At 42.6% G+C, this 26103-nt stretch overlaps 1 protein-coding gene across 1 annotated transcript in view; it reads left to right on the top strand.

Moving 5' to 3' along the window:
* The window catches only part of OTC (ornithine carbamoyltransferase), a 54539-nt gene that overhangs the window by 5376 nt on the left and 23060 nt on the right, over positions 1-26103 (top strand). Inside the window, exons 2-5 of the mRNA XM_019529105.1 lie at positions 1259-1401; positions 1992-2073; positions 11995-12082; positions 22026-22179. Of these exons, the coding sequence (XP_019384650.1) occupies positions 1259-1401; positions 1992-2073; positions 11995-12082; positions 22026-22179 (467 nt within the window). The remainder of the gene's footprint in view (positions 1-1258; positions 1402-1991; positions 2074-11994; positions 12083-22025; positions 22180-26103) is intronic.

Raw genomic sequence — 26103 nt, 5'->3', positions numbered from 1 at the left:
CATAAGAGAAGGCTGAGGGGGGATCTAGTGGCCTGTTACAAACTAGTCAGAGGGGACCAGCAGGCATTGGGGGAGTCCCTGTTTCTCCGAGCATTACCAGGAGTGACTAGAAATAAAGGTCACAAGCCGGAAGTAGGTAGATTCAGACTAGACATCAGGAGGCGCTATTTCACTGTCAGGGCGGCTAGGATCTGGAACCAACTTCCAAGAGAAGTGGTGCTGGCTCCTACCCTGGGGGTCTTTAAGACAAGGCTAGACAATCACCTTGCTGGGGTCGTTTGACCCAGTACTCTTTCCTGCCATGGCTGGGAGTCAGATTCGACGATCTTCTCAGGTCCCTTCCAACCCTACTAACTATGAAGCTATGATAAACCAGAAAGCATTAAGGTGTGAGCTCAAGGCTAGTTGTGGGTCCTGGGCTCTCAGCTAGCCAGAGTGGCAGCCACATAAAATTTTTGTTTTCCCAGTGACACATGAGGAGGTCAGGTGGGATCCAAAGCTCACCTATCCAGTGCCACAGCTCCAGGATGCAAAGATGCAGGGCTTGGTGTGGCATGCCAAAACCCCCAGAGTCTGGGCCCATGTGTCAGTCAGAGCTCTGGCAATGTTTCTGAGGAGGGGTATCTCAGCCTGGCCAAAATCCTTTTATTTTTGGCTTTCATTTTCGGGCAGCCAAGACCATTTGGGCTCTACTGCATAAGAAGCCAACCCCGCTTCAGGCTTACATAGTATGTTGGGGTTGAGAATGAGGCTGGCCAGTAAAAGAAAGGAGTTTGTAGCTACCTGTGGCCTCTTTTGCCTGTACACAGGGCCTTTTCACAGGGCATTTAGGATTATTTTAATTGTTCCTCAGTCAAATACATCAGTTTGAATCTCTTATTTGCACCCCTGTTGTGCAAAATACAATCCAGACCTAAGTGTTACCATGCCCTGAATAGTTCTATACTTTTGGGCTTATTTAATTATGCAGTGTGCAGTCAAGTTATACTCATATCGGAGGGCATAGGAAATAAAATCAGATTCAGAGATTCTAATCATATTTAGGAGAGTGTTACCATGGTGATTAATATAGTAAATTGTAATATGTTGTGTCTGTGACAGTGGAAGTCATTTAAACTAATTAGCACAGACCATCAAGATTATCCGTCTGGGTCAAATGAGGCTAGTGAAAAAGATTTAGTTGCTTGTTCATTAGTTTAATAAAAAGTACAAATTAGTGCCAAATGATGAAGAGCGTATTTTTGTCTTTATTTTTGACACAGGCCTGGAGAACCAGCTCAAACTAATGTCCATCTGAAAGGTCGTGACCTTCTAACTCTGCAAAATTACACAGCAGAAGAAATAAAGTATTTGCTATGGGTTGCATCAGATTTGAAACGAAGAATAAAGCACAAGGGAGAGGTATTCAGTGTCTTCAGCTAATATCCATTTACTGCCAATTAGATTATTCATACTAGCAAAACAGCTATTGCCATGAAATAAAATGTGAATTATCAACTATACTGGCTTGTCCAAAAATCTCATTTAACCTCTTATCTGCAAATAATTATGCCTTTCAGTTAGAAATGCAGAGTCCTTTGGATGTAAGAAGGTAGCTTGCTAATGACAAGAGCATACATTTTTGCACAACATGTATAACTCTGTTACTGACTGTTTCTATTGTTTTTAGTTTGGTAATGTCACACAAAATATCTATATGACTTGTAATGCAATTCTGTAAGTATTATGGGATCAAGATAAAATCAGTGAGATCTTTAAAGCTAATCCAAACCAAACCAAACAATGCAGGTGATTTTTGTCCTTAGAACTGTATCTTTCTCTCAAACTCTTCCCTGTGGTAGGTAATAACTGATTTGTAGGGCAACGGACTAAAACTTGACAGTGATTGCTGTTTTGAACTCACTGTAGCCAGTAAGCAAAGAAGTGAATGTTTCATAACTAATCACATATGACTGAAAGACTTTTCAAACCCGCAATTCCTGTTTCTTCAGTATTTACCTTTGCTGCAAGGAAAATCTTTAGCCATGATTTTTGAAAAAAGAAGTACAAGAACTAGACTATCCACAGAAACAGGTAAGTCCAGACTAAAACAGATGCAGAGTGCATTTGTCTATAATTATAAATTATGTTCTTTGCAATTTCAGCTCATAAGCTTAAAGTTGGAGCAAGAATGAAAATCTGAGGAGAATGATTGTTAACTAGAAAGTTGGTCAATGTCTTATTGTACTGTATGTCACACTGTGGCAGGAATCCCAAGGCAGAATTGATCTAAGTTGCATGGGTGTCTGTAAGTGGCATAGGTTAGATTGGTAGTGAACAGAACACACGTTTGCCCTTTGGTGGTGGTGGAGGGGAATAATGCAGGTTGTCTGCACTGGCCAAGGCCAGAAGGTTGGGGGAGCTCCTGCACACCACCTAATATACTCTGCAGGATCCTTGGGTTGCTGGAGACTGCCAAGTGCAGCCAAGCACCTAGACCACCCTTGACTGGTTATTGGGCATGGGTGAGCATTTCCTCCCTGCCCGCTGCCCTCCTGCAGCTGACAGATGCTGGTGGCTGACAGACAACATGGCACGGGGAGGAGGGAATGCTTGCCTGTACCTGGCAGCCCGCTTAGGCTTCATGATACTGCACCTCCTTGTGGGAGTTCTTCTGGGCTCAGTGTCAGGTCTTTGTGTACATCATGAAATCCTTCATGATGGGGTTGGGTTTATGCAGGGACACAGATGCTTGCCTTCCCTCCCACACTGCCTGCCTGTGTCTGACAGCTGGCTGGAGGCAGGAGGTGGGGCAGTGGAAAGGGTCTGTGCTGTAAAGGGTCTGTGCTGACTTGGCTCTATGAAAGCTCAGGGGCAGGGCCCACTGGGCACTTGGCTGGAGCAGCCAAGTGCGGGATGAGTGCTAGTGCACCTCCCTGCAAGGGGGGGAGGAGGTAGGTGGGGCCTGCAAAGGAGCTTGGGATGCCAGTGGATAGTGACCTAACTTAAGTAGACAGGGGAACTAGTCCTGAAGTTCAATACACCTGTGGGTGCATCTACACATTGCCATACTTCCTTTTGGAAGTACTAAAGCACAACACAGTATGGGCGGTTAGTGCACATGAGTAGATTTTGCTGCTACATCACTGTAGTGGAGCACTATACCTGGGGAACGCGTTGCTATGGTGATGTAGCTGGTGATCACATGTAGACGCACATGATCACTACACTGCTGCAGCGTACCGTATGGTGACATAGTGCGTCTCTACGTCACCATAGGGTGATATGTAGACACTCCCAGTCTAACCTAAATTGATTAAGTTTGAGTACACATAAATCCAGGCCTATCTTAGGCAGTGTTCTGCCATTTTAGCTCAGTCTATGTGCACCAAACTTATGTTCTGCTATGAGCTTTGACCAGTTTCCAACTACTTAGAGCAGTAAAAGTATAATGTCTGCATCTGACTCAAGTGTTAATAATACCAGCACGTTTATTTGATCACTACAGTTTCCTCAGATCATTTCTAAACAAGTCAGGACTGAAATATAACAGGAATTATTAAGTATTTTTGGGTAAATTTTAGGCCATGCTGCCTAGATGCACATTTTCCCTAAATTAATTTTGGCAAGTGTCCAAATGTAATCTTGTACAAGCTCTAATAAGTTTCTTTCTAAATTGTTGTACTTTAGTGTTGTCACATTTTAGACTATGTATGTAGTTTAAGAACCATGGCAAAGTCTTGCTATGCTTTTAAGAAAATATAAGGGGAAAAATAAGGAAAACTAATCTGATGATCTGTTGAATCATAGACTCATAGAAGTAGGGTCAGAAGGGACCTTGTAGATCTTCAAGTCCAACCTCCCACCTGGGCAGGAGAAAAAAACTGGACTCAAATGAGTCCAGCCAGGTAGGCATCAAGCCTCTTCTTAAAGACTCCCAGGGTAGGAGCCAGCACCACTTCCCTAGGAAGTTGGTTCCAGCTCCTAGCCGCCCTAACTGTGAAGTAGTTCTTGTAGACGTCTAATTTAAATCTACTCTCCAATAATTTGTGTCCATTGTTCCTTGTCATACCAGGGGTCGCTAGGGGAAGCAGTGTCTCCCCTAAACCCTTCTGGTCCTCCCTAGTGAGTTTATAGACAGTCACCAGGTCCCCCCTCAACCTTCTCTTGTGAAGGCTGAACAGGTTGAGGTCCCGCAGTCTTTCAATGTAGAGTCTGCCCTGTTGTTCACGGATCATGCGGGTGGCCCTCCTCTGGACCCTCTCAATGTTGTCCACATCCCTCCTGAAATGGGGCACACAGAACTGGACGCAGTACTCCAGCTGTGGCCTGACCAGCGTCGCATAGAGGGGGAGGATCACCTCCCTGGCTCTACCTGAGATGCACCTGTGGATGCACGACAAGGTCCGATTAGCCCTGCCAACTGTGACCTCGCATTGTCGGCCCACGTTCATCTTGGAGCCAGTAATGACTCCAAGATCCCTTTCTGCCTCCGTGCTCTCAAGAAGGGAGTTTCCCATTCTATAAGCGTGCTGCTGGTTTCTACTGCCTAAGTGCAGCACCCTGCACTTCTCAGTACTGAAATGCATCCTGTTTATGTTAGCCCACCCCTGTAACCTATCCAGATCTTGCTGCAATCTTTCCCTCCCTACTAGCGTGCTCACCTCACCCCAAATTTTGGTATCATTAATGAATTTAAACAGGTTGCATTTCACCACGTTGTCCAAATCGCCGATGAAGAAATTGAACAGCGCAGGCCCAAGGACCAAACCCTGGGGGACTCCACTGTCCACTTCCCCCAGGTTGAATATGACCCATCCACCACCACCCTCTGAGTACGACCCTTGAGCCAATCTGCAATCCATCTGACTGTGTAGGTATCAGTGCCACAGTCGCCTAGTTTTTTAATGAGGATGGGGTGGGAGATGGTGTCAAAGGTCTTGCTGAAGTCTATGTCCACGGTGACATCTGCATCCATTGCTTTGTGACCTGATCATAAAAGGCAATCAGGTTGGTCTGACATGACCTGCCCCTAATGAAACTGTGCTGGTTGCCCTTGAGCATCATCCCAGATGTGCTCCTTGATGATCTTCTCAAAGAGTTTCCCAAGGATAGAGGTAAGACCGACAGGCCTATAGTTGCCCAGGTCCTCTCTCTTCCCTTTTTTGAAGATGGGGACCACGTTAGCTATCTTCCAGTCATCTGGCACCTGGCCCGAGCACCACGAGCGCTCGTAAAGCCGTGCCAAGGGCCCTGCAATAACCCCAGGTAGCTCCCTCAACACCCTGGGGTGGAGAGCATCTGGACCCGCTGACTTGAACATGTCCAGCCCCTCCAGAAACTCTCTAACCCAGTCCTCCCCAACCTGAGGTCTGGAGGCGTTCCCCTCGAGTCCATCTGGCATCACAGTGGGGCAGTCCCGGTCCCTGCATGAGAAAACGGAGGTGAAGAATTGGTTAAACAGTTCCGCTTTCTCCTCTGGCGCAACCACCAGATTGCCCAGCGTACTTTGCAGGGACCCCACATTACCCGGTGCCTTCTTCATCCTCCCTATATATTTGAAAAAGGACTTTTTATTATCCTTGATCATGGACGCTAGTCCTAGCTCTATGTCCGCCTTAGCTTTCCTGACAGCCCCAAGAATCAATACTTGGTACAGAATCTGAGGTATTAGCCTCATAAAATAAGATGTTGGAACTTTTTTCCCTTAGGATCCAATCCTACAGGCTCTTAAATACATGCCTAGCTTTACTTATATGGCAGTTCCACTGAGGTTAATGGGGACTATGCAAATAAGCTAGGAATATGCTTACATATTTGCAGTACTGACCCCATAATAGTTTGGTGCAAATCTAATCTTTCTAATCTCACTTCCAAGCAATCATTTTGGTAGCTAGTTTCTGAAAACTCAGCAGATAAGGACATTGTTGCCTTTCTCATATTTATTTTGAAGAATTAAACAACACTGGGCCCTACATCTCCTAGACTCCTTCCAGATAGAGGGACAAGGAAGTCATTTGAGTTGCCTTCACATTTCTCTGGAAGGAAAGAGAGTAAACAACAACAGCAACAAAAGGTTGGGGGAGGAAGAAGTAGATTGTTCAGCTTCCAAAACCTGTGAAGTCTCCCAGGATCCAAAGTTCTGATGGCACAGGCTGCCCGTATGGGGCCATATGTCTTTATGCTGTCTTTTGCCCTGCTCTGCTCACTCCAGGTCCTAGTCAACACAGCTTCTATAGGTGTCTACCCTGTCTACTGTACCTGAGACCCCCTTTGAAGTCAGCTCAGCTCTTTGAATGCCAGATGGTATTCAATTTAGGGCTGCCCCTTATACTCGCCCATTGATGAACAAGCAGTTCCCTGTACCCTCCCTTCCCTCTGGCACATGCATATGCAAGCAACTGCCATTTAGATTGTTACTTCTAATGACTTCTGCACATGGTGGCTCTCAAGAAAGTTAAAATGAATGAACTAAAGGTGTGAAGTTAATCCAAGAAGGATTAAGTTAGTGATCTAAAGTTAATTTACTTCTGAATGAGAGTATCTGTATGGGAGCTTAGTACAGTTCATTTTAGTGCATTAACTTCTCACCTTAATTACTCTCAACTCCACATGGTAGACAAGTCCTTCTAAGATATGTTTGGGGTTTTTTAGCATACAAAGCTATTTTTCTGTCAATGGAAATTTTATCCTCTCCAGCTGTTGTGTCTGGTAAAATGACAGCCCCCTTTCAAATTGAAAGTTCATACCAAATGTGAGGGTCACACCAGTCCTTGTTAGCAAAACAAGTTAATTTCATGCCAATTTTCTGGTGTGAAATTAAGGATTGCAAAGTTTATTTATAAAACTCAAAATTCATATCAAATGGTATTTCTCAGGAGCAATAATTTTCAAGTCTTAGAAAAAGTCATATATTTGTCAAGGCCCTGATAATCTGTCCCTCTGGGTATGTGAAAACAAACACTACAGTACTCTGGTAGCTTTGGTACAACTACTAAGGAAGTTGTGTATTTCAGTAAAAAGGAATTCCATTTTTAAACCACTGTTTGCAAGAACTGCACTGTTCAGCATCTAAGAGATCACTGCTGTTTCCTAACAATGGGCGGCTCTATACAAGACGCTTCATGCCCATGGGACTAATTCTACTGTGCATTTGCATCACAGGCAAAAACAGGCTAATGTGCAGCAAATTAGTTCAATGAACATTAAGCATCACAAAAAAGCATTTGTTTGCACTAATGAGCAGTAGACTTAGTCCAATGAGCATTAAACATCACAAAAAAGTGTCTGTGCTAAAGTGCAGCAACACCAATTATGGTGCATTTAAGTTTAGTACCTGTTATTACAGGTACTAACTTAATGCACTGTAGTGATGGTGCACTAATGAATATGGAGATGTGCCCACTGTGGAAGAATTCTAAAAACTCCTGCCATTAAAGAACTCAGTTCTTAAAAAATAAGTAAATGAAAGTTAATTTGTAATGCTATACGATACTTATGTTATAGTTGTGGTTCTTTCAGCATATTATGTTAACTCATATTATTCTGAAAGGATTTTAAATGTAATGAAAAAATTGTAATGAATCATTTCTTATTTTACTTATTTTCACTTTGTTCTTCTGACTGAATTAATTCTGTCAAATCAGTACAGTGAAGACTTCTAGTGCATGTTATTAGGAGTAAAGCTATTAAGTAAATGTGAGTCAGTAGAACTGCAAATAACTTCCAAATACTTGTTTTGCAGAGCCTACCAAATGTATTACTATCAGTGGGCCATCCACACATCCATTAATATACTGTAATTACAGCGCATTAAGTTTAGTACCTGTAATAACAGGTACTAACTTAATGTTCCATAATCAATGCTACTGTGCGTTAGTGCAGATGAATGGTTTTTGTGTGACGCTTAATGCAAATTAGACTAAAGCTACTGTGCATTAGTGTATTAGCAAAGTTTTTGTTAGCTGCACTAATGTGTAGTAGAATTAGACTGATGCTTATTAAGCATCTCGTGTGGACATGCCCACTGGCTATAATACTGGGAAATACAACATCTGTTTGCATTGAAAGTCCCATTCACAGTCTATTTAAAATTTGCACAATCCTTGAATATTAGAAAAAAAGCACTTTTCACATGATCAAACATTACTTTTAAAATAAGCATCCTCTTCTTGGCCGTGTTAGAATCTTGGCCATGTTAGAAAGGTGAATGCCATGCTGGGTCTCGTTACAACTTTGACATAACTTTACGCTAGCTCTTCACCATGCGTTTAAAACATGTATGTACCCTTAAGTGCCAAGAACCAAAAGCTAATGAATCTGACTGCGTCATAAAATAGAAATGGGAGAGGACCTGTAAATAATATTCAGAGGGAGAATAACTCCCCAGAGAGTCTTTCTATGTGTCTGGGAGACCATTGATCTGAATCTTGTACTGTGTTGAGCTGCCATTGGCTACAATGGAGTTAGTCCCAAGTCAAACCAGTTTGCAGAGGTATTATGAACAAGTTTTGTACCCTGGGCAAAACCCTGCTTAAGAGTGCAGGGAGGCAGGAGAAGTGTTGCTGCTGTTACAAAGACTCCGTAAGGGGCCCCATGCTAACTTCCCCCTAGTTATGCTACTGTCAGTGTAAGAGGAGAATTACAGCCAGGACTGTACAAAGATATTTACTACATATATTCACCCTACAATTACATGTTATATGCTCCTTGTGGAGAGAATAAATGTACAGCATATCAGGAAGTCTAATATCTGATATTTATTGTCGTGCCCGGTATTGCATAGCATCTGTTCTGGCTACACTTATCAAGATAGATCGCTTCTGTGTCATAACCTTCTCTTATTGAGCTATCTGTAAAGAATTTTCATTAGGTTTCAGGCTTCATACCTTAGGAATGTTCACAGGATTATTACTATATAGAGCACTTAAATTTAAATCTGTCCTTCAAATGTACTTTTTAAGTGTCAAATTCTGGCAGGTAGTGCTCACAAATTTAGATGCTGTAGTGGAAGGGCAATGAGGAAGTGGTTGTCCTGTGTCTTGTTCCTTTGATACATGAGAGAGGAAGCAATCCTCAGGCTGTCCATTTTAAGGACAAAGCTGTGTATGGGGTGTGCCTATGTGTGTTCTCCATAGGTGCATCTGTCATGAGAAATAGCTCAGAACTCATAGCACAGAGCAAAAATGGTTACAGTGCTTTTTACTGTTTATACATGTGCTCTGGGAATGGGGGGAGCACTTTAATTAGAGCAGCTCCAAGAGCCACTCTAATTAAAGCACCTGGAGCATTATGTGTGTCAGTGTCCCTGAGCTGAAAAATGGTGGTGGAGGCACTTTAGCTAAAGCTTGTCAAATGAGCTTTTTTTAAAGCGCCCCTACCACCATTTCTCAGTGCAGGGAAACTGATACACGTGATGCTGTATTCTACTGGAGTGCAGTAATTATCATTTTCAGTCTGCTTCAATGTAGTGTAATTTCAGCGCATCAGAGCACCCTCCCTGCAAGTGTAGGTGCTCTTTTTTGTGCTGTCTTGATCTGGGCTGTTCCCCAAGTCTCAGGCATGATTTAGACAGCCTCCCTGTGTATCCCTGTTGCTCCAAGTCTTTGAAGTGTCATGTGCTGCTGCCTTGTCCCTAGCATGCTTTCTATGCCAGAGATTTTGGGAGTATCTTCAGATCCCTATAACAGTGACTTATTCAGGAAAATCCTTCCAGTAGCATTGGGTGGGTCCACATGAACATTGCTCCTTACAGCCTATCTGCATCATTCCAGGGAGTGTTTATACCACCATCCCTGTACTTACAGAACGTAGTCAATTGATTGTAAGTCTTTATTTCCCATTTTTGGAAGAGCCTCACAAAAAGTTCATCTAGGAGATGTTTTGTGGAATTAAGCAGTGGCTTTGTGGAATGTACTGGGTGTGTCTCCATGTTCATTAATGCACACGAAATTTAGTACCGCCATTGTGAGGTACTAGAAAAAGGTTCATTGACCTATTTTAATGTGCATTAGTAAAAGCACATAATTTTTTGCGATGCTTTTATGCGCACTAAATAGGCTAACGCGCATTAAAGAACACACGTAGATGTGCCCACTGGGACAAATTCTATTTTGTCTTGTATCACATGAGATCCCTTTGAAAAATTAATTTTACTAAAGGCACATGCTACCTTATATGCATATGCATTTCCTTCCACATGTACTTTTTCTCCCTTCTTAAAATGGCAGCCATGGAAACTGTTGGCATGGTGTAACTACTTAACCTTATTTTCCATTCTAAATATTCAACATTTTTATACAGGATTTTTTGCTGCACTGTCAACCAAAATAAATTGCAGCTTTATAACATGCAATTCTGTGTGGGGACTTCAATTTAAACCTTGTCTTGTATAAGGATGTTATGATGTGCAGCCAATGATATAACAAGAGCCCTTCCCATAGACATTTCCTCCTTAGCATTCCACCTTTATGCTAGTGCTAGTGCTTGTGCATGTCTTGCAGTAAGGAGAAGGCTATTCCAGGGAAAACAGTAATTTGTCTTCCCTTTTTCAAATCCATATGCTTCTGGATAAGGAAAGGATAAGACAGTAACTCCCCCCAATATATATGCACTGCTATTCCTGGAAAAATTAGCATTTAAGTATTAAAAAATTACCATGGAGCTTATTCTGATCTTTTTGCAAGGATACTGTGAGACATCTCCATTAATTTTAGTGGGGTTGGTTCTTATTTACATTGGCATGAGAACAGTCATACTTACTGAGTATATTGTTGAGTATAACATGATATTAATTTTGCATGATCTGAAGTTAATATGCACTGAGTGGGAAGGGAGTGGAGAGAGGCATGGTCTAGGAATGGAAATACAAACCGATATAAGATTTTATATGGGGAATTCCAATTGCAGTGTTTTCTCATCAAAGCTACTTTTATAAGCCAAAGGGTCAAGGCTCATTCCTATCAGGGTTGATTTGGCTATATCCAGAGAAGGGATTAATCTGTTAGGGGCAAAGAAACTGCCCCATCCCTACTATCCATTTGGAGTTAGGATTTTAACAATAGTCATTTTATTTTTACCTCATGACACAGGTACTTTGGTAGAGCTCTGCAAGGACATTGCAATGGTGTCTTTGCACTTAGCTTGGAGCATAGTTGCTTTGTTTTACGTACTATCATTCACCATAACGTCAGTCATTTTTAAAGAATAATAGTGGTAGTAATAGCTTTTTAATATTTTACAGGCTTTTGAAACACATTTTAAAAGCTGAAGTAATGGCGATGACTGCATTGCCATCTGCTGGTGAGAACAAGGCTGATCAGCTTTAAACTTCCCTGATAGGTAACACAGGAACTGAGCAGAGGTCTTTTTTGGATTAGAACTGTCCAAACAAGACCACCTAAACTGTTCTATACTTTATATGACCTCTGTTCTCCCCAACTGAAAAAATTTGATTGACTTTTTTCCAGATAATACTGTGTTTAAACTACTGGATGTAGTTCTTATCTGCAGAAGATGGACTGTTACCTCAACAATGTTGATCTGCCCAAGATGTGCTATCATGATAGTAGATTTGTTGGGGTTGTTTCCTATCGTGAAAATCAGTGAGGAAGAGGCCTGGAAGCTTATATATTTCATTTGCTTGATCCTGTCTTCTTTAAACTAGCTTTACATAGGTGTGGACGTTCACTGAATGAGCGGGTTTACACTGGCATGAGAAAAGAACAATTCATTTTTTAACATATTGCCTTAGTGCTTCTTGAGGCAATATGTATGAATCCTTAACGTGAGTGATTTTTTCCATTAACACAGGTCCTAAGAGACTATTAATACTTGGACAGATTTCAGTTTGGTGTGCATTTACTGGTGTTTTATTAAGAATGGTTTTAACTGTCTGAAACACTGGGGTGCCCACCTTTTATTTGCTTTATTGCAAGCACCTGTGGCATAAGAGTAGTTTTAAAATCTCAGTCATAACTGTAATATTACTGTGGTTCAATTTTGTAATCTTTGCAGGTTTTGCTCTCCTTGGAGGACATCCTTGTTTTCTTACAACACAAGATATACATTTGGGTGTCAATGAGAGTCTCACAGATACTGCACGGTGGGTTAAATGTCATTTGCTTTTTTACATATTTTTTTAGACATGTGATTTTTTTTTTCTAGAAATCTAGCTGAAACTTTTGAGAAAGAAAGTACATTATCAATACCATTTTTCATGATTTTAGAATCCCCCAGAAATTGATTTTCAGGAAATTTCCAGCATTCCCAAAACTTTGGCAGACAGAACAGACTGCAGAATTATTTCCTAGTTCAGAATGTTACTGTTTGTTGACCCTTCAGGAATGTCATGCAAAATTATGAAAGCAGATGTCTTTGTCAGTTTGGTTTGGGGAGAGAAGAGTGATAACAGCAACAGATAGAAACATAAATATTTATAATGCATCATACATAGATAGCATCACACAAGGTCAGATAGAATGCTCTGTTTACACCTCTACTGTGAAGTTTTTAGTACAAGTTAGTTCAACTTCCTGGAAAGCCATACCCTCAAAGTTTGTTTTGGCCCAGGCATCCTGGCTGCTGATAACATAAAATCTATCAGGATTGTATGGGGAAATGTGCTGACTTATTGCATCTCCCCTGAAGGCTCCATTGCAAGATCTCTGTGAAGTTTCAAGTGGAAATTGCCTTCTCCCATAAAAACCCTTGGGGGAAACTAGATACTGCGAATTCTCCTTGGGCGCATCACATGAGGTGTTTGCTGCACAGTAGACTAATTAGCTGTGCAGTAAATGTTGTTCATTTACAAGCACACTCCTATTAGGAAATACAAGTACTATCTTGCTGCAGAGTTTTTTATTCCGCAGCAGTGCACGTATAGACGCTGCCCCAACTGGCTGGGGCACAAGGGTGCTTCAGTGCAGGGGCTGCCTGCCGGCTAGACCTGTACAGAATCACCCTCATGCCCCAGTCAGCCTTTCTGTAGCACGCTGAGCCAGGTAAAGCAGCCTCCACATTGGATGTGCTGCGGTTCCAGGTGCATGTACAAATGGCACTCCCAGATCAACAAACTCTGGAGCAGTAAGTTTTGGAATGTATTGCTTTGCATTAATAAGCATGTGTAGACATGGCCTGTTTGTCCAAAGCAGCTCCAGTAGCACATGGAGGTGGGCAGTAATGCGTATACCCTGCCTTAAGTCTGAATGGCATTTCCAGTGGCTTTCTGCAGTGTTATAGGAAGAGGACTAGAAGTTCAAAGAAGCAAACTAGTGTGAGGTTGTTTCATGCAGAATACTGTGCTGTTTTCCAAACAGACCTTTTGCAGGCTCAGATGCTGGAAGGTTAGTACCATTTGAAGGGTGTACTTGGTAGCTGTATTTGGTATCTTCCATGTTTCAGGGCTGTACTTGGTAGCCCAGCTGGTCTACAAAAAGGTATGATTTTGGAACCAAGAGTTCTAGTTTGTTGTAGTACTTATTTGAATGCTCTTTTTTCCTTACTTGAAAGACATGCAACCTCCAGTGTTTCAAACTCAGTGCAGGAAACAAAGGGGGCACTGACATACGTGGAAAAAAACCCAACCATGCTCTACCTGAAGCACCAGCATGTTACTTTGACCCAGCTCTCTAGTGTCAGTAGAGATCAGGCATTTCAGCTGGGCTTTTTGGCAGTTTTAGCTAAAGCTGATTCAATCAGCTATTAGATAAGAGTGCCAAAAATGCCCCACTAAGGCACCTGATCTCTACAGATGTTGGGAAAGCCAGGTGCAACTAACAAGCTGCCTCTTCTGGGCATTTGCTGGGTTCAGTGCAGGAGCGAGCTGAGTTTAAAGTGAAGCACCATTTTTTTCCATGACTGCAAGCAGCCAAAGTCAGCAGGCAGAGATTTTTATTTCCCTTTGTGGTCATTAGCTGGAATACATTTTTTTAAATACTGTGTTGGTTTCTTTCTGCCATGAAATCAAAGCAAAACATAACTAAAAAGGCCAAACATTTGGATGTGTTAGATTTTTACTTTTCCACCTATAACTGCTGAAAGAAACATGGGACATGGATGAGTGAGAGGAGGCGAGGACTGCAGTCTGTCGAGGCTAGAGAGGATACTTAATTCTCCCTGTTCCTGTATTCTCCTCCTAAACATGCAAGAGTAGAATATGCATTAATTGTAATGCTATTTTGTTTCAGCTAGAATGCTACCCATTAGCTCATTTTGGCAACTACAATCATAAGATTTATAAAGTCAGTTCAATTATTGGAAGTCTCTCTGATTAAAAGGCAGCTTAAGTTGTTAGTAACAGTAAAGATTTGAGATCCCTCAGACTTGTTTCTAGTTGGGCAATCCAACTGTTATCAAATGCTATCAAAGGATTCAAACTAATTTCTTCAGAAAGACTTTCTTTTCACATCTTAGACTGTTCCCTCAACTCAGCTAGGGCAGCTAATATTAAATTGAAAGAAGCCATGCCAATGCAGGAGATGCAATTCAATCTATCTGTAACTTCCTTGGCATCAGGGACAGAGAATTATCAAACTAAGAGAGACCAGGGCTTCCTTTGCCCCGCTAAATGCAAATGGAGGGCTCTTTCCTGTGATTTAAGAGATCATTATTCTCCAAGAGTCCCCATTCCATCAGGTTTTTTTCACTGGCTAATAGGGTGCTTGTGCACAGTATTGGCTTTTTCTAGCTTAAGATATTCCTAGGTTTTTTTCTCTGTCATAATGTACCATGACAAATGATGTAACATGTACCTTATTTAACGTGTTTAAGTCTCATTATGCGTTAATATGCTATTACTAGTAAAAGATGCTAGGGGGCACCTCATAACTGGTACCCTCTTTACATCCTAGTACTAAATTATCGCAGGGGGCAATTTAGGAATGTATTTAGTGATTGGTTTATTTTTTCGGGTCAGGTTGGATGGCTTTTGTTTTTCCCCTTGGGGTTTCCATTGGACCCCTAATTCGCACTCTGTGAAATGTTGTTGCCTACTTGGTGAGGCCTCTTTGGGGAAGGCACAGACAAAGTGTGGCATCTTCTTTTTGGGAAGCACTGGCCCTGCACTGCAGGAAGCAGCGTGGCCACCACAACCCTAATTATTCACTACTGGGTGCTGTCTTCTGATGCTGTCCCCAACAAATATACATGGTATCCCCTTTTCCCCCTCCCATCACAGAGGGCGACTCGTGGGGTTTCTAGTGGAGCCAAGCCCCCAGTTCGCACACTGTAAGATATTGTTATCTGCTTGAAGAAGTCTCTTTGAGCCAGGCACAGGCGAAGTGTGGGGTCCTCATTTTGGGAAGCACTCTCCCTGCACTGTGTGGGGCGGCGTGGGGACTGCACCCCTTCATTCCAGCACCCAAAGGGTGAACCCTCTTTGTATGCTTTTAAAAAAACAACTTCAAGCATGCTTGCAATTTTGCCTCAGGCAACACATTTGTAAAGCATGCAAACACAGCTTATCCCTTCTTTATTGGCCATTAATTGCCACCCTATCCATACCCCACTGCCCCCTCTGCCACAATTTTCTTTTTTCAGGGCCTGCAGTCATGTACCTGCCCATCCCCCTGCCCCCTCCCGGTATTCTGTTAAAACATCTTTCTTCTGAAGGCGCCTCCCTGACCCAACACCCCAACCTACCCCAGACCCATTCCCCATTCCCCATTCTCCACACCCACAGCACGCCCTCCCTCCTGCAGGGAGGATGTCCTCTTCTCATCCCATTCATAGACTTCCCCCAGAGCCCATTATCAACAAGGTTTCCCAGATTGTTTCTCAGAAAGATGTTATTCAGTTACAAACTAATAGGGAATACAAAATAAAATATAATAACTATCCAGTAACAGAGCACATTCCTCCTTGTGAGCAGTTATGATGTATGCTACCAGGCAATTTCTGATCACAGCTCCCCATCTGCTGTTTGCCCGAATGTCTAACCCCTCCCCCGCTCATCTTCGTCTACATCTTGCAGCTTCTCTCATTTTCCTTTAGTCTTCTTCCCAAGACTGACTGAAAACCTTCCCCCTTGTCTCACAGATACTATGCAGCATGCAGGCTGCCACTATGAAAGAGGTGATGTTCTCCAGATCAACCTCCAGCCTGTAGCTGAGTGACCTCCAACGGGCTTTCAAGCACCCAAAGGCACACTTCTTTGGCAGTTGCTTAAGTGATAGTTTAACAAGTATTTTTTGTCGGTCAGTAGCTTGCCCCTTGCCAGCAGGTGGGGGTCCAGTCTGCTGCTGTTGCGCCACATGAATCAGGGGAGGAGTGGATAGGTGAGGTCCCTGATGAGGAGGATTGGGACTGTCACCTTGCCCAGCTGGAGGTCAGGCACCACTTGTGTGACATGCCTGCTGTCCACCAGCGTTGGCAGGGCAAAGTTACAGAAGACGTGGGTATTGTAGGTGCTGCCTGCCCAGCCAATGCTCATGTTAGTGAAGGTGCCACGGTGGTCAACAATGTCCTGCAGCATGACAGAGTAAAAGCCCCAGCAGCTGTACTAGAGGCAGTTGATGTGGGGTGGGCATGTGATGGTGATGTAGGTCCCATATTAGGGATGTCCTGATACATTAGGAGACCCCAGGGCACAGAACTCTGCCACCACTTCTGGGATAGCCTCCCCAGTGGTCGCCTTGCCTACCCTGAAGAGGTGGCCAACTTAGCAGAGGCTGGCAGGTGTGGCCAGCTTGAGCAAGGTGTTAGTCAGCCAGGTCTCTGCAGGGAGGGGCTGCCACATGTTGGTGGTCTGCTGCTCCCAGTGTGGGAAGAGCTGATTGAGGAGCTCCTGGAAGGTGGCCTGGGTCATGTGAAAGGACTCCAGCCACTGCTTGTTGTCCCAGGTACTCTGGACAACATTCAGCCATCAGTCATGGCTGGTTGGGTGGGTCCACAGGTGACGAGGCTAGAGCCACAGTGGTGCTCATGGATAGCATGGACGGAGGTGTCCACATTTGCATCTTCAGTGTCCCTGCCGGGGTCCAGGCAGCAGCACAGGCTAGGCAGCAGCAGCATGGTGGCAGGGGGCCTGAGACACCATGGTGAGCCTGGCTAGCTGTCCACCCAGTGCAAGGAGGCAAGCAGGGCTGAGGCTGACCTGGGCCAGGCGGCAGTCACCACAGAGGCAAAGTGTCATGAGTAGGGTGGCAAGCAGGAGCCCGGGACATGGCCTGTCGCTCTGGGAACTGGGGGTGGAGCAGCCATCATACAGTGGGCATGAGTTCTGGTGACAGAATTGCAAAGGGCTATGCCAGTATGCTGCAGCCTGATCCAGGCCAGAAATGCAGGTGGCCAGGGAGCAGCACAAAGGGCTGGCTTTTAAAGAGGGCTCCTGCCCCAGACAGCTGTGGCTGAAGCCTCCAGCTCCCCCTGGTTTCTTCAGGGGGGCAGTGCAGGGCTGGCAGAGGCCAGGAACAGGTGACTGCCATGAGGAGCAAATCTGCTCCCAGATCACCATAAATGTAGATGCCTGCCCAGGGTGGGTTTACTCTGCAGTAAATTACTGCAGAGTAAACCCATATGGCATTAATTGCATGTGTAGATGCATGCATTTAGGAGAAATACTGTCAGGGTCAGAATACAAGGACCAAGAGTTTGATAAAGGGTAAGGGATTTGAAGAAGCACTGAACATTGTCAGAACAAAGGGATTCTTAGCTGCATTCTGGATAGATTAAGGGTGAGGTGGAAGTCCATGATGCCAGAAAAGAGAGTTAGTGATAGCCTGCAGTAGAAAGCTTAACAGGGGTTTTTACTGTATGAATTGATGGGCCTTTAGCCTCAATGTAGGGGTACAAAGGATAACAAGAAACCGAGAAAGCTGTAAGTGGAGAGAAGTCCTAGTTTAATTCATGTTGCAACCAGTGTGACTGGGAGGATGATGAACTTGGCCACGATGACAAAATCAGAAGAGGGTGATGTAGCAGGGAAGAAGAGAGGTATAGTTTTTGCTGTTGGTGGTTGGTTTGGGAGGGGTTGGGGAGAGGACACAAAAGGAATTACCAAGAAGTTTGTCCCTACATAGGCCCCCATGCCTTACCACACCAGATTAAATGCAAATTCTGATGTATGTCAGAGGCTGTCTGTCACTTGCTGATTTGATGAACTAGCCTTTTTGCACAGTAGAAATGCTGATGCACATAATGGACCTACTCCTGCCCTGGCTGAAGTCAATGCCAGAGTTCATATAGACTTCTACAGGAACAGCACTGAGAAGTTACATAAAGAACAAATATTTCAAACGTCCTCCTTGAATTGTTGTGAATGAACAATAAATATTATTTTGCTAGTACACAGGAAAGTGTCTGTCTACCAGACTATTTTAATAACGTGATAATAAACAAACAATAAAAAAGAATACTGGAGTCTCGATAAGTCTGGAGGGTATTACAGGTAATTACAGCTTTATATTTGTGGTGTTAAAAGTCTGAATACTTGAGAGTGGTGCTTAAAGTGAAGGAAATACACAGCTATAGACAGTCCCAGGATTTTGTTCTAATTGAAATACAGACCTGCTGTGGGTCAGGATTTTCAGTGTTTCCACTGCGAGCATATTTTAGTGAATTGTATGCGAGCATATTTTAGTGAGTTGTAGCTTGGTCCTAACACAGCTCACTGGTGCTCATTAATTTTTCTTAAAGACATACATTTACACTAACACTATTAAAGGCTTTTTTCACCCTTTTGATGCTGCAAATACATCAGGCAAAATGAAACACTGCCATGGATACATGTACCTGGTGCTCTATAGTTTTATTGTGAAATTGGTAGAAGGCCACTATACAACACTACAGCATAAAGGCTGAGCTGCAGCACATTCACTGAAGCAGTCAAAGATCATATTTGACTGTCTGTTGAGATTTATTAGAGAGGAAATTCCTGCATTTTTAAGGGATTGATTTGCACCTTTGACCTATTCATCAGTTACACAGAGCATTCGTCTGAAGCCGCTTGAAGGACATCACTGACAACTAGATAATTTTAAAAGATAAACATACTTAGGAAGTAATAGAGTTACACATTTTGGATAGAAACACTTGCCAATTTACTTGGTCCTTGGGGAGCTTTATTAAGCATGAGTTAGCACTATTGTCAACTCCCAACATTCAAAAATCATGAGATGTACAAGTCTCTGAGATAGTAGTTAAAAATTATGGGATATAAAATGTAATTTGTGTTTCTTTGGATCTTGGTTTGGGTTTTGAGCCTTTAAGGTGCATGCAGCTGATATTTTAAAGTTTAAATTTCTCTATAGGTAGAGGGTTGAAACTCCCTTTTTTAATAAAAGATAAAAGTCATATGTGTATTGATGGCTCCAAGACATCATGCTTTAAAAAATAAATGCTAAAACAACTCATTTCTCATAATGAAATTATGAGTGTCTACAACTCTGTGTTAGTATCAACAAAGAAATCTTGAAAACTTCTGCAAATATAGGGTTCTCAGTGAGCCCTGAGCCTAATTTCTCAATATCTTCAGAAGCTCCAGCTTTGCTTGGAGCAACGCTAATGAATTCAGCTCCTGCTCCTGGGCAAACCCAGGCTTGTACTTCTTCTTTTAAAATAGCTCCACTTGGACTCAGTAGCTGGCAATGCTAGTTGCCACTCAGGCAAGGTCCTAGGGGCCTTCAGTTTGGTCTGGCTTTTCACATGACAACTTCAGTTCTCACCTGCACTTCCTACTCTTGTAAATATATGACATGCAGAAAAACTGGTGACAGGTCAGCCTTTATTATTTTCTGATCCCACAAACCACTGAAAAATATTTTCACTTTTCAATTCTCTTATCCTGCCAGTGTACAGGACAAGAATTAATAGGCATAAATTGCAACAAGGGAGATTTTGGTTAGACATAAAAAAGACCATTCTAATTATGAGGCCAGCCAGTTAAGCACTAGCACAGATTACCTAAGAAGGTTGTGGAATTTCTATGACCAGAGGTTTTTAAGTGCAGGTTACACAAACATTTGTTTGATGGTTTAACATGGGATGATTGAACTTTGACCAGAGGGTTGGACTACATGACCTCATGAAGTCCTTTCCAGCTCTGTTTTTCTATGATTCTCTGTCATGAGTGACAGAGGTGATATATGCATGTGGCCCACATTCACTAAAGGTAGCAGCTAGCACTACATGCTGCAGTAACTACATACTGCTACTTTTTGATTGGTTAAGCAAGAAAATCTATCACATTGTGACTAAATTCCTACAGGTACTTTCCACTAGAAGGTTTACAACTTATTTCAACTCCCTATTTATCATAAGGTGATCAGTTTGGATAAAAAATTGTCCCTAGTCTCTTATGCCAGGGCAGGTTATATAAAAGTAACACATTCAAAAATGTTAGCCAGAAAAATTAAGTAATAGCACAGACAAGTAGCCATTTTTATGCTTTACAGATCAGCAAATACTTTGTTCAATTCCTCTCTACCTGGAGCACTTCAGGAAGGGATTGTATACCTCAATAGCAGTTTAATCTGACTTCAGTTAGAACAGTAGTTCTTAATTAGCATCAGTGGAGGCTTGCTTGCATAAGGACTTTGACATTAGCCACTGTGTTTCATAGGAAATGTCCAAATCTGTTACATCAAGTCAGCAATCCATCAGTTGTAAGAATCTGTCACACTTCTATTCAGATTTTTGCCTTTTTTTGTTTTGGAGGCCCCCTCTACATGTTACATATATTACTTAATTGCATACTTGGTTAATTGTGCAATTAATTTAAATGCTACACGTGCAAAATAACTATTACACCAAAGAAAGCTATAAAGTTAGAGCTGGAAAATGTGTAATAATTTTATAGCTGGTTTCTTTCCACCTATAATTTACACATGTAGCAAACTAGCTACACCCTGGTGGCTGGGAGCCTTGTCAGCTGACAGGACAGCAGTGTGCCATGCACTGCTGCAGCTGGGAGTTCCTTTAGCTGATGGAAATCTCAGTAGTGGCAGGTGTGGGGTGACAGCTGGCAGAACTCGCAGTTGTGGGAGCTTGCTACTTTTCAGTGTAGGGGTAGCCTGGGATGGCAATAAAGCAATATGGCCCTGCACTGGCAATAAGACGTGATTGGATCCAATGCTGAATCCCACAATCATACCTCCTGCCATACATGTGCAGGGCAGGAGGTGTGACTGTGTGGATTGTGCATCAGATCCTATCATGTCTTTACCTGCATGTTTAGAGGAGCCCAGAGAAACATTAAAACGTAGAAAATACAATGTCAAAGTACTGCTTAAAAGCCTGATTAGTTTCACAAAGCAAACAGCTGGAGGAGTAAACCTCCCATTCTATACTTAATTTGTCTAAAAATTTCAGAATATACAGAATATGCTGTACACTCCCATCAGATTTATCTCTGAACACCTTGTGCCTAGGAGCAGCACAGAGAGCTCAGCCCAGAACATCAGTATGAATGTGAAGTATCTGTATCTGTGTACTTTAATTTAGAATCTTGATAATACTTTAATGCTGTTACTCTGTGTCTCAGTATATTATCACCTATCCATCATACATTTTAGGATGGTGCTGTTGGTCTCTGGCTTCCATGAACATTAAGGTCAGTAAAGGATTGTGGTAATTTAAGATAGAAAAGTCCTGTTGGATCGCTGAGTCCTAATCCTTGGAAAGGTCATCCCACTGCACAAAGACACTATCAGATTCTGCCAATACCACATTTGTTCTTTGCTAAAAGGCTAAGAGGAAATATTACACCTTATCTCTTTTCAAGTTACTGAATTCTTGCAGTTTTATCTTGTCAAGCAATTGCTTATCTTAGCTCAATTACCTGCATGTTTATTAATGTGACATCATTAGTTCTTTTGTAGTGACAATCAAAAACCAAATGGAAAAATCCCAGAATAGGGATAGGCATTCAGCAGTAGTTTCTTTTTACTTGTTAAATGTCTGAATTTAAGTGTATTTTGCAGCCTTTATGAATTATTCAGGAATCTGAAAAAATATGATTCACTGCCACTACTTATTAATATTCATGCACTGAAGAATACAGGAGGGATGTATTTATTATGTTCATTCCAATATTTTTTGCTGTGCTCTAGGGTGTTGTCTGGCATGACAGATGCAATCCTGGCCCGAGTTTATAAACAATCTGATCTGGACCTGTTGGCAAAAGAAGCCTCAATCCCAGTAATCAATGGCTTGTCTGATTCATACCATCCTATCCAAATTGTAGCTGATTACCTTACACTTCAGGTAATAATTTACTTCTTTGTTAATACTACTACTTTAAGTAAGAATAAGTCTTGCTAAGTATTTGAAAAAGTCATAGTCAAAGTAGTTAAACTTAGATAGTTAATGTACGAACATATAATATGTTATTACCAGTACCATGATTTGGTTAAATACATGCTTAACTTTAAGCAATTACGTAGTCCAATCAACTTCAATGGGCCTGAAGTGCTGTGTTATTTTGGGGCTACAGTGGAAAAATGTACAGAGCTTGTTACAAATTAAGATAAAGCTGAAAGCCTGGCCTCACTGAAGTCAATTGGAGCCTTGTCATTGATTTCAATGGAGCTAGGATTTCACATAGGCTAGGAACAGATACTGCATTTGTCCCGGAAGAAGTTGTGCCTATGTTTGTCCCAAAACAGAAACGTCCTGGGATTCATGTGTAGTGAGTAGCTGAATTCACTGCCGCTTTTATGCCATTGATCCACTGATGGAGGATTACTGTTTCTTAACCCACAAACCTTTTTAAGGTTTGTCGCTGGACAACAGACATGGATGTCTGAATGATCACACTTTGTCCCAGCAGGAAACGGTTTCTCCCAGGACACGCATGACATCTTTTTAGTAGTCTCTGCCCTAATTACTTTTGAAACAGATCTCGTCTTTGTTAGAAAGGTGTAGATTTGTTTGAGAAACAATTTAGCTAAACTAGAGCAGGTCCTAAATGTGGAAACATTTAAGCCTTGTTTAAATCAAGGAGGAATGAATAAAGAGCATACTGTGTAGATCTAATTTTAATTCAGTGTTTTATATCAGGAGTGCTCAAACCTAGGCCCACAGGCCAAATCTGGCCTGCAGAGCTGTGCCATCTGGCATGCAGGGCTCCCCACAGGTCCAGAAATTTGACAGTGGGGGGTGGTGGCAGCAATTGCCATGTCCCTACTGCCAAATTTCTGAATGGGGAGCCCTATGGTTTGAATAATGTGGCCCTGCCTGCTGTTCTGGGCATGCAGGGCCTAGTGGATGCAGCAGGGGCCTGATTCTAGCTCGCTGGGTGGGCAGAGGCTGTGCTGGACTGCTGGGGGCACACAAGGCCTTGGGACAAGGGAGGGGTATAGGGCCCTATTCTGGTGCATGGAGCTCAATTTAGCCTGTGGGCCAGTCCCATGTCATTCATCCCACCTGCATGGCCAAAAGGTAGATCACTACTGTTTCATATGATAACTCGATAGTATTTTACTTCTGTAGGTGGAGCTGGAATTAAATTAATACGGGCCTAGGACAGAAGCTCTTGTATTGAACCCTTCCTCTTCTCACTTGCACACTGGATAACTTTGCCATTTGAGCTAACTTTGATTAGTGGTGCCCATCTCTGGTGAAATCAGTGTACTTCTACTGAAGTGAACTGCGAGATGCTGATTTACACCACCTGACAAACTGACTTCATTCTTCAGTACATTGTAGAGCTGGCTGAAAATTTTTGCTGAAGCCCCATGAACCTTGTTTTCTCTTTTTTGTGAAGATTAAAGCCCAGATAAGGTTGTAATTAATTTCTCAAATGGTTCATCTCTCTCTTTCTGCCTGTGAAGGTCCAAACATGAAATCTATTGTGTGGCAAAAACCGAAAATGAGAGACACAATAAGTTATTCATGGAGACATGCTGTGGAATCCATCCAGTTAGTGCTGAATTTGGCTTTCACTATAGCCTTAGGTTGACACATATATTTTCATATAAGTGGTTGTCAACAATAAAAATCTCAGGTCACCAAATTTTTGGAGAATATGTTTAACCTCAAGACTTAAAATGAGTCTTATATCATAAGATGAGGGACTTTTAGGAGACATTTAACTTTTATCAGCTTTTTAAATTGTGTAACGAAATGAATCATAACTAGAGCTTTGACTACAATAGAGTTCTTGTTTCACTTAAATGCTCAGTGTAACTGTTAATTGTAAAAACTTGTATTATATTTTTCTCTTACAAACACCCTACCTGTTAGCACTTGTTTTCCCACCTATGGTTAGCAAGTTTTCACCAGCTATATGTGACTCATGTTTATATAACTGCCCCTGCTATTCACCACTAATTAGCTGTGTTCTTACCAACTACCCTACTGCCACCTGTAATTTAGGGATGTCTTCTTGACAGAGGTTAGAAAGTAAACAGTGGCCTGGGTAGCATTCACCTCCACATTTTTGCGTTTTGAAGGGACAACCCCCTGCTGGCCCTGTCACCTGGTTCCTGTTCCTGCAAGACCATGCCCCTAGAGCAGTGCTTCCCAAACTTTTCCTCAGCTTACCCCATGGCCCCATTTCCTCAGCATGGCCCCTCAATCCCAACCCACAGTCCTCCATCCCTGTGACTCCATCTGCTGATGTAGTGACCCCATTTGGGGTCGCAACCCACGGTTTGGGAACTGCTGCCCTAGAGAGGTAAGACAGAGACATGTGAATTGGGCTTTTGTTCTGTTTGTCTTAAGTGCAGTCCCAAACTTGGAGACTATAGAAAGTTCAATTTAAGCCACATTTAATGCTTTTCAGACTCTACGGTATATTACAGAGCACAACATAATTCAAACAGGCCTAGAATTGGAAGAGAGATGTTAATGTTGCATTACAATCCTGATGCAGCTCTTTGAACAACACTACCACCCCATCTTAATGTGCCCATCTCATCCCTAATGCTGTCAGTCTATTCTCTATGCCGAATTTACAAGGCAGCTTTGTGCTGACCTTTTCTACTACTTGTGCCAAGAGGAATCCTCCCCCATCCACATCTGGGATTTACAGAAGACCAGCCCTTTTACCCAGCAGAAAGGCAATGCACTAAGGGTAAGCATGCCACCTATGGATTGTTGGGGATTGCTACATACCCTCTTTCCTCTTTTGTACTGTCCTGCTTAGGTTTTTTCTTGGTTTTGTTTTGTTTCTCATATAATAGTAGGGATCATATTGTATGCTGTGATAGTTGCATAAACCACTTTTTAATTAGTACATTTCCAAGGAATCAGGTAGGGTAATCCACTGGAACAGTGGGTTCCAAAGAGTCCTGTTGCTGTTTCCTATGTAACAGAGTCTCCAATCCTGCTACTGAGCATACAGCCAAGCAGCAGACCTAAGTACCTACAAAACAGTGTAAAGGGCACCTTATAGAAAAGCTGGCTACAGAGCTGTGAACGTGCTCATGGGGAGGCAGGCTGTACAGCAGCAAGCCTGCAGATTGGCTAATGGAAAACCTGTAGGCCCAATCCTGAGAATCAGAGACCAGGTGACCAGAAGAAGGTTGAGTCAAGGGCAATATGGCTAAGGACAGACATTCAAAAAGCCTGAGCCTGAACTGATTCAATCCTTGCAGGTTAGTCTAATCTGGCTAGGCTAAATCACTTTGTAACTGCAGAGACATCCAGACATGCAGGCACATGCCTGCAGTGGCTCAGGCTTGAAGCCAGGGGGTGCTAGAGCAGCCCTCCCTTCCATTCCTCAGCACTGAGCTGAGGGGAGGTATGGCCAGGTCCAGCAGGATGCTCTGATTAGCCCAGCATGGAATTGATAACAGTGTTTATCATCCCCAGCTCAGTGTTTATCATCCCATTAAAAATACAACAGAGGGATATTGCCATCTACTTGTTGATTCTACCTGTTGATTCAGCATAGACCATAGCCAGCATGTGGTATTCTAGCTAATATACAGATAGCTCTCATCAAGGCAGAGGGGAGGGGGGAATTCCTGACAAGGGACAGACATAAACCAGTTTGACCCAAATCAGTTAAGTCTGATACTACACTCAACCAGATACATCTCAAACCAGTTTTAGCCATTTTCAAACTGGTTTATGTGAACTGAACATCTGTTCTGTTACAGGTTTAAACCAGTTTCTGATCACTTAAATTTATGTGTAATGTCTGTCCCTAGCCTATAAGTCTGACTCCTGGAAGGAAGCTGT

Source organism: Crocodylus porosus, unplaced genomic scaffold (genome assembly GCF_001723895.1).
Source record: "Crocodylus porosus isolate Cpor-Errol unplaced genomic scaffold, CroPor_comp1, whole genome shotgun sequence".
Classification (NCBI taxonomy): domain Eukaryota; kingdom Metazoa; phylum Chordata; order Crocodylia; family Crocodylidae; genus Crocodylus; species Crocodylus porosus.
The sequence above is the reverse complement of the archived record's forward strand: the minus strand, read 5'-3'. Positions and strand labels throughout refer to the sequence as shown.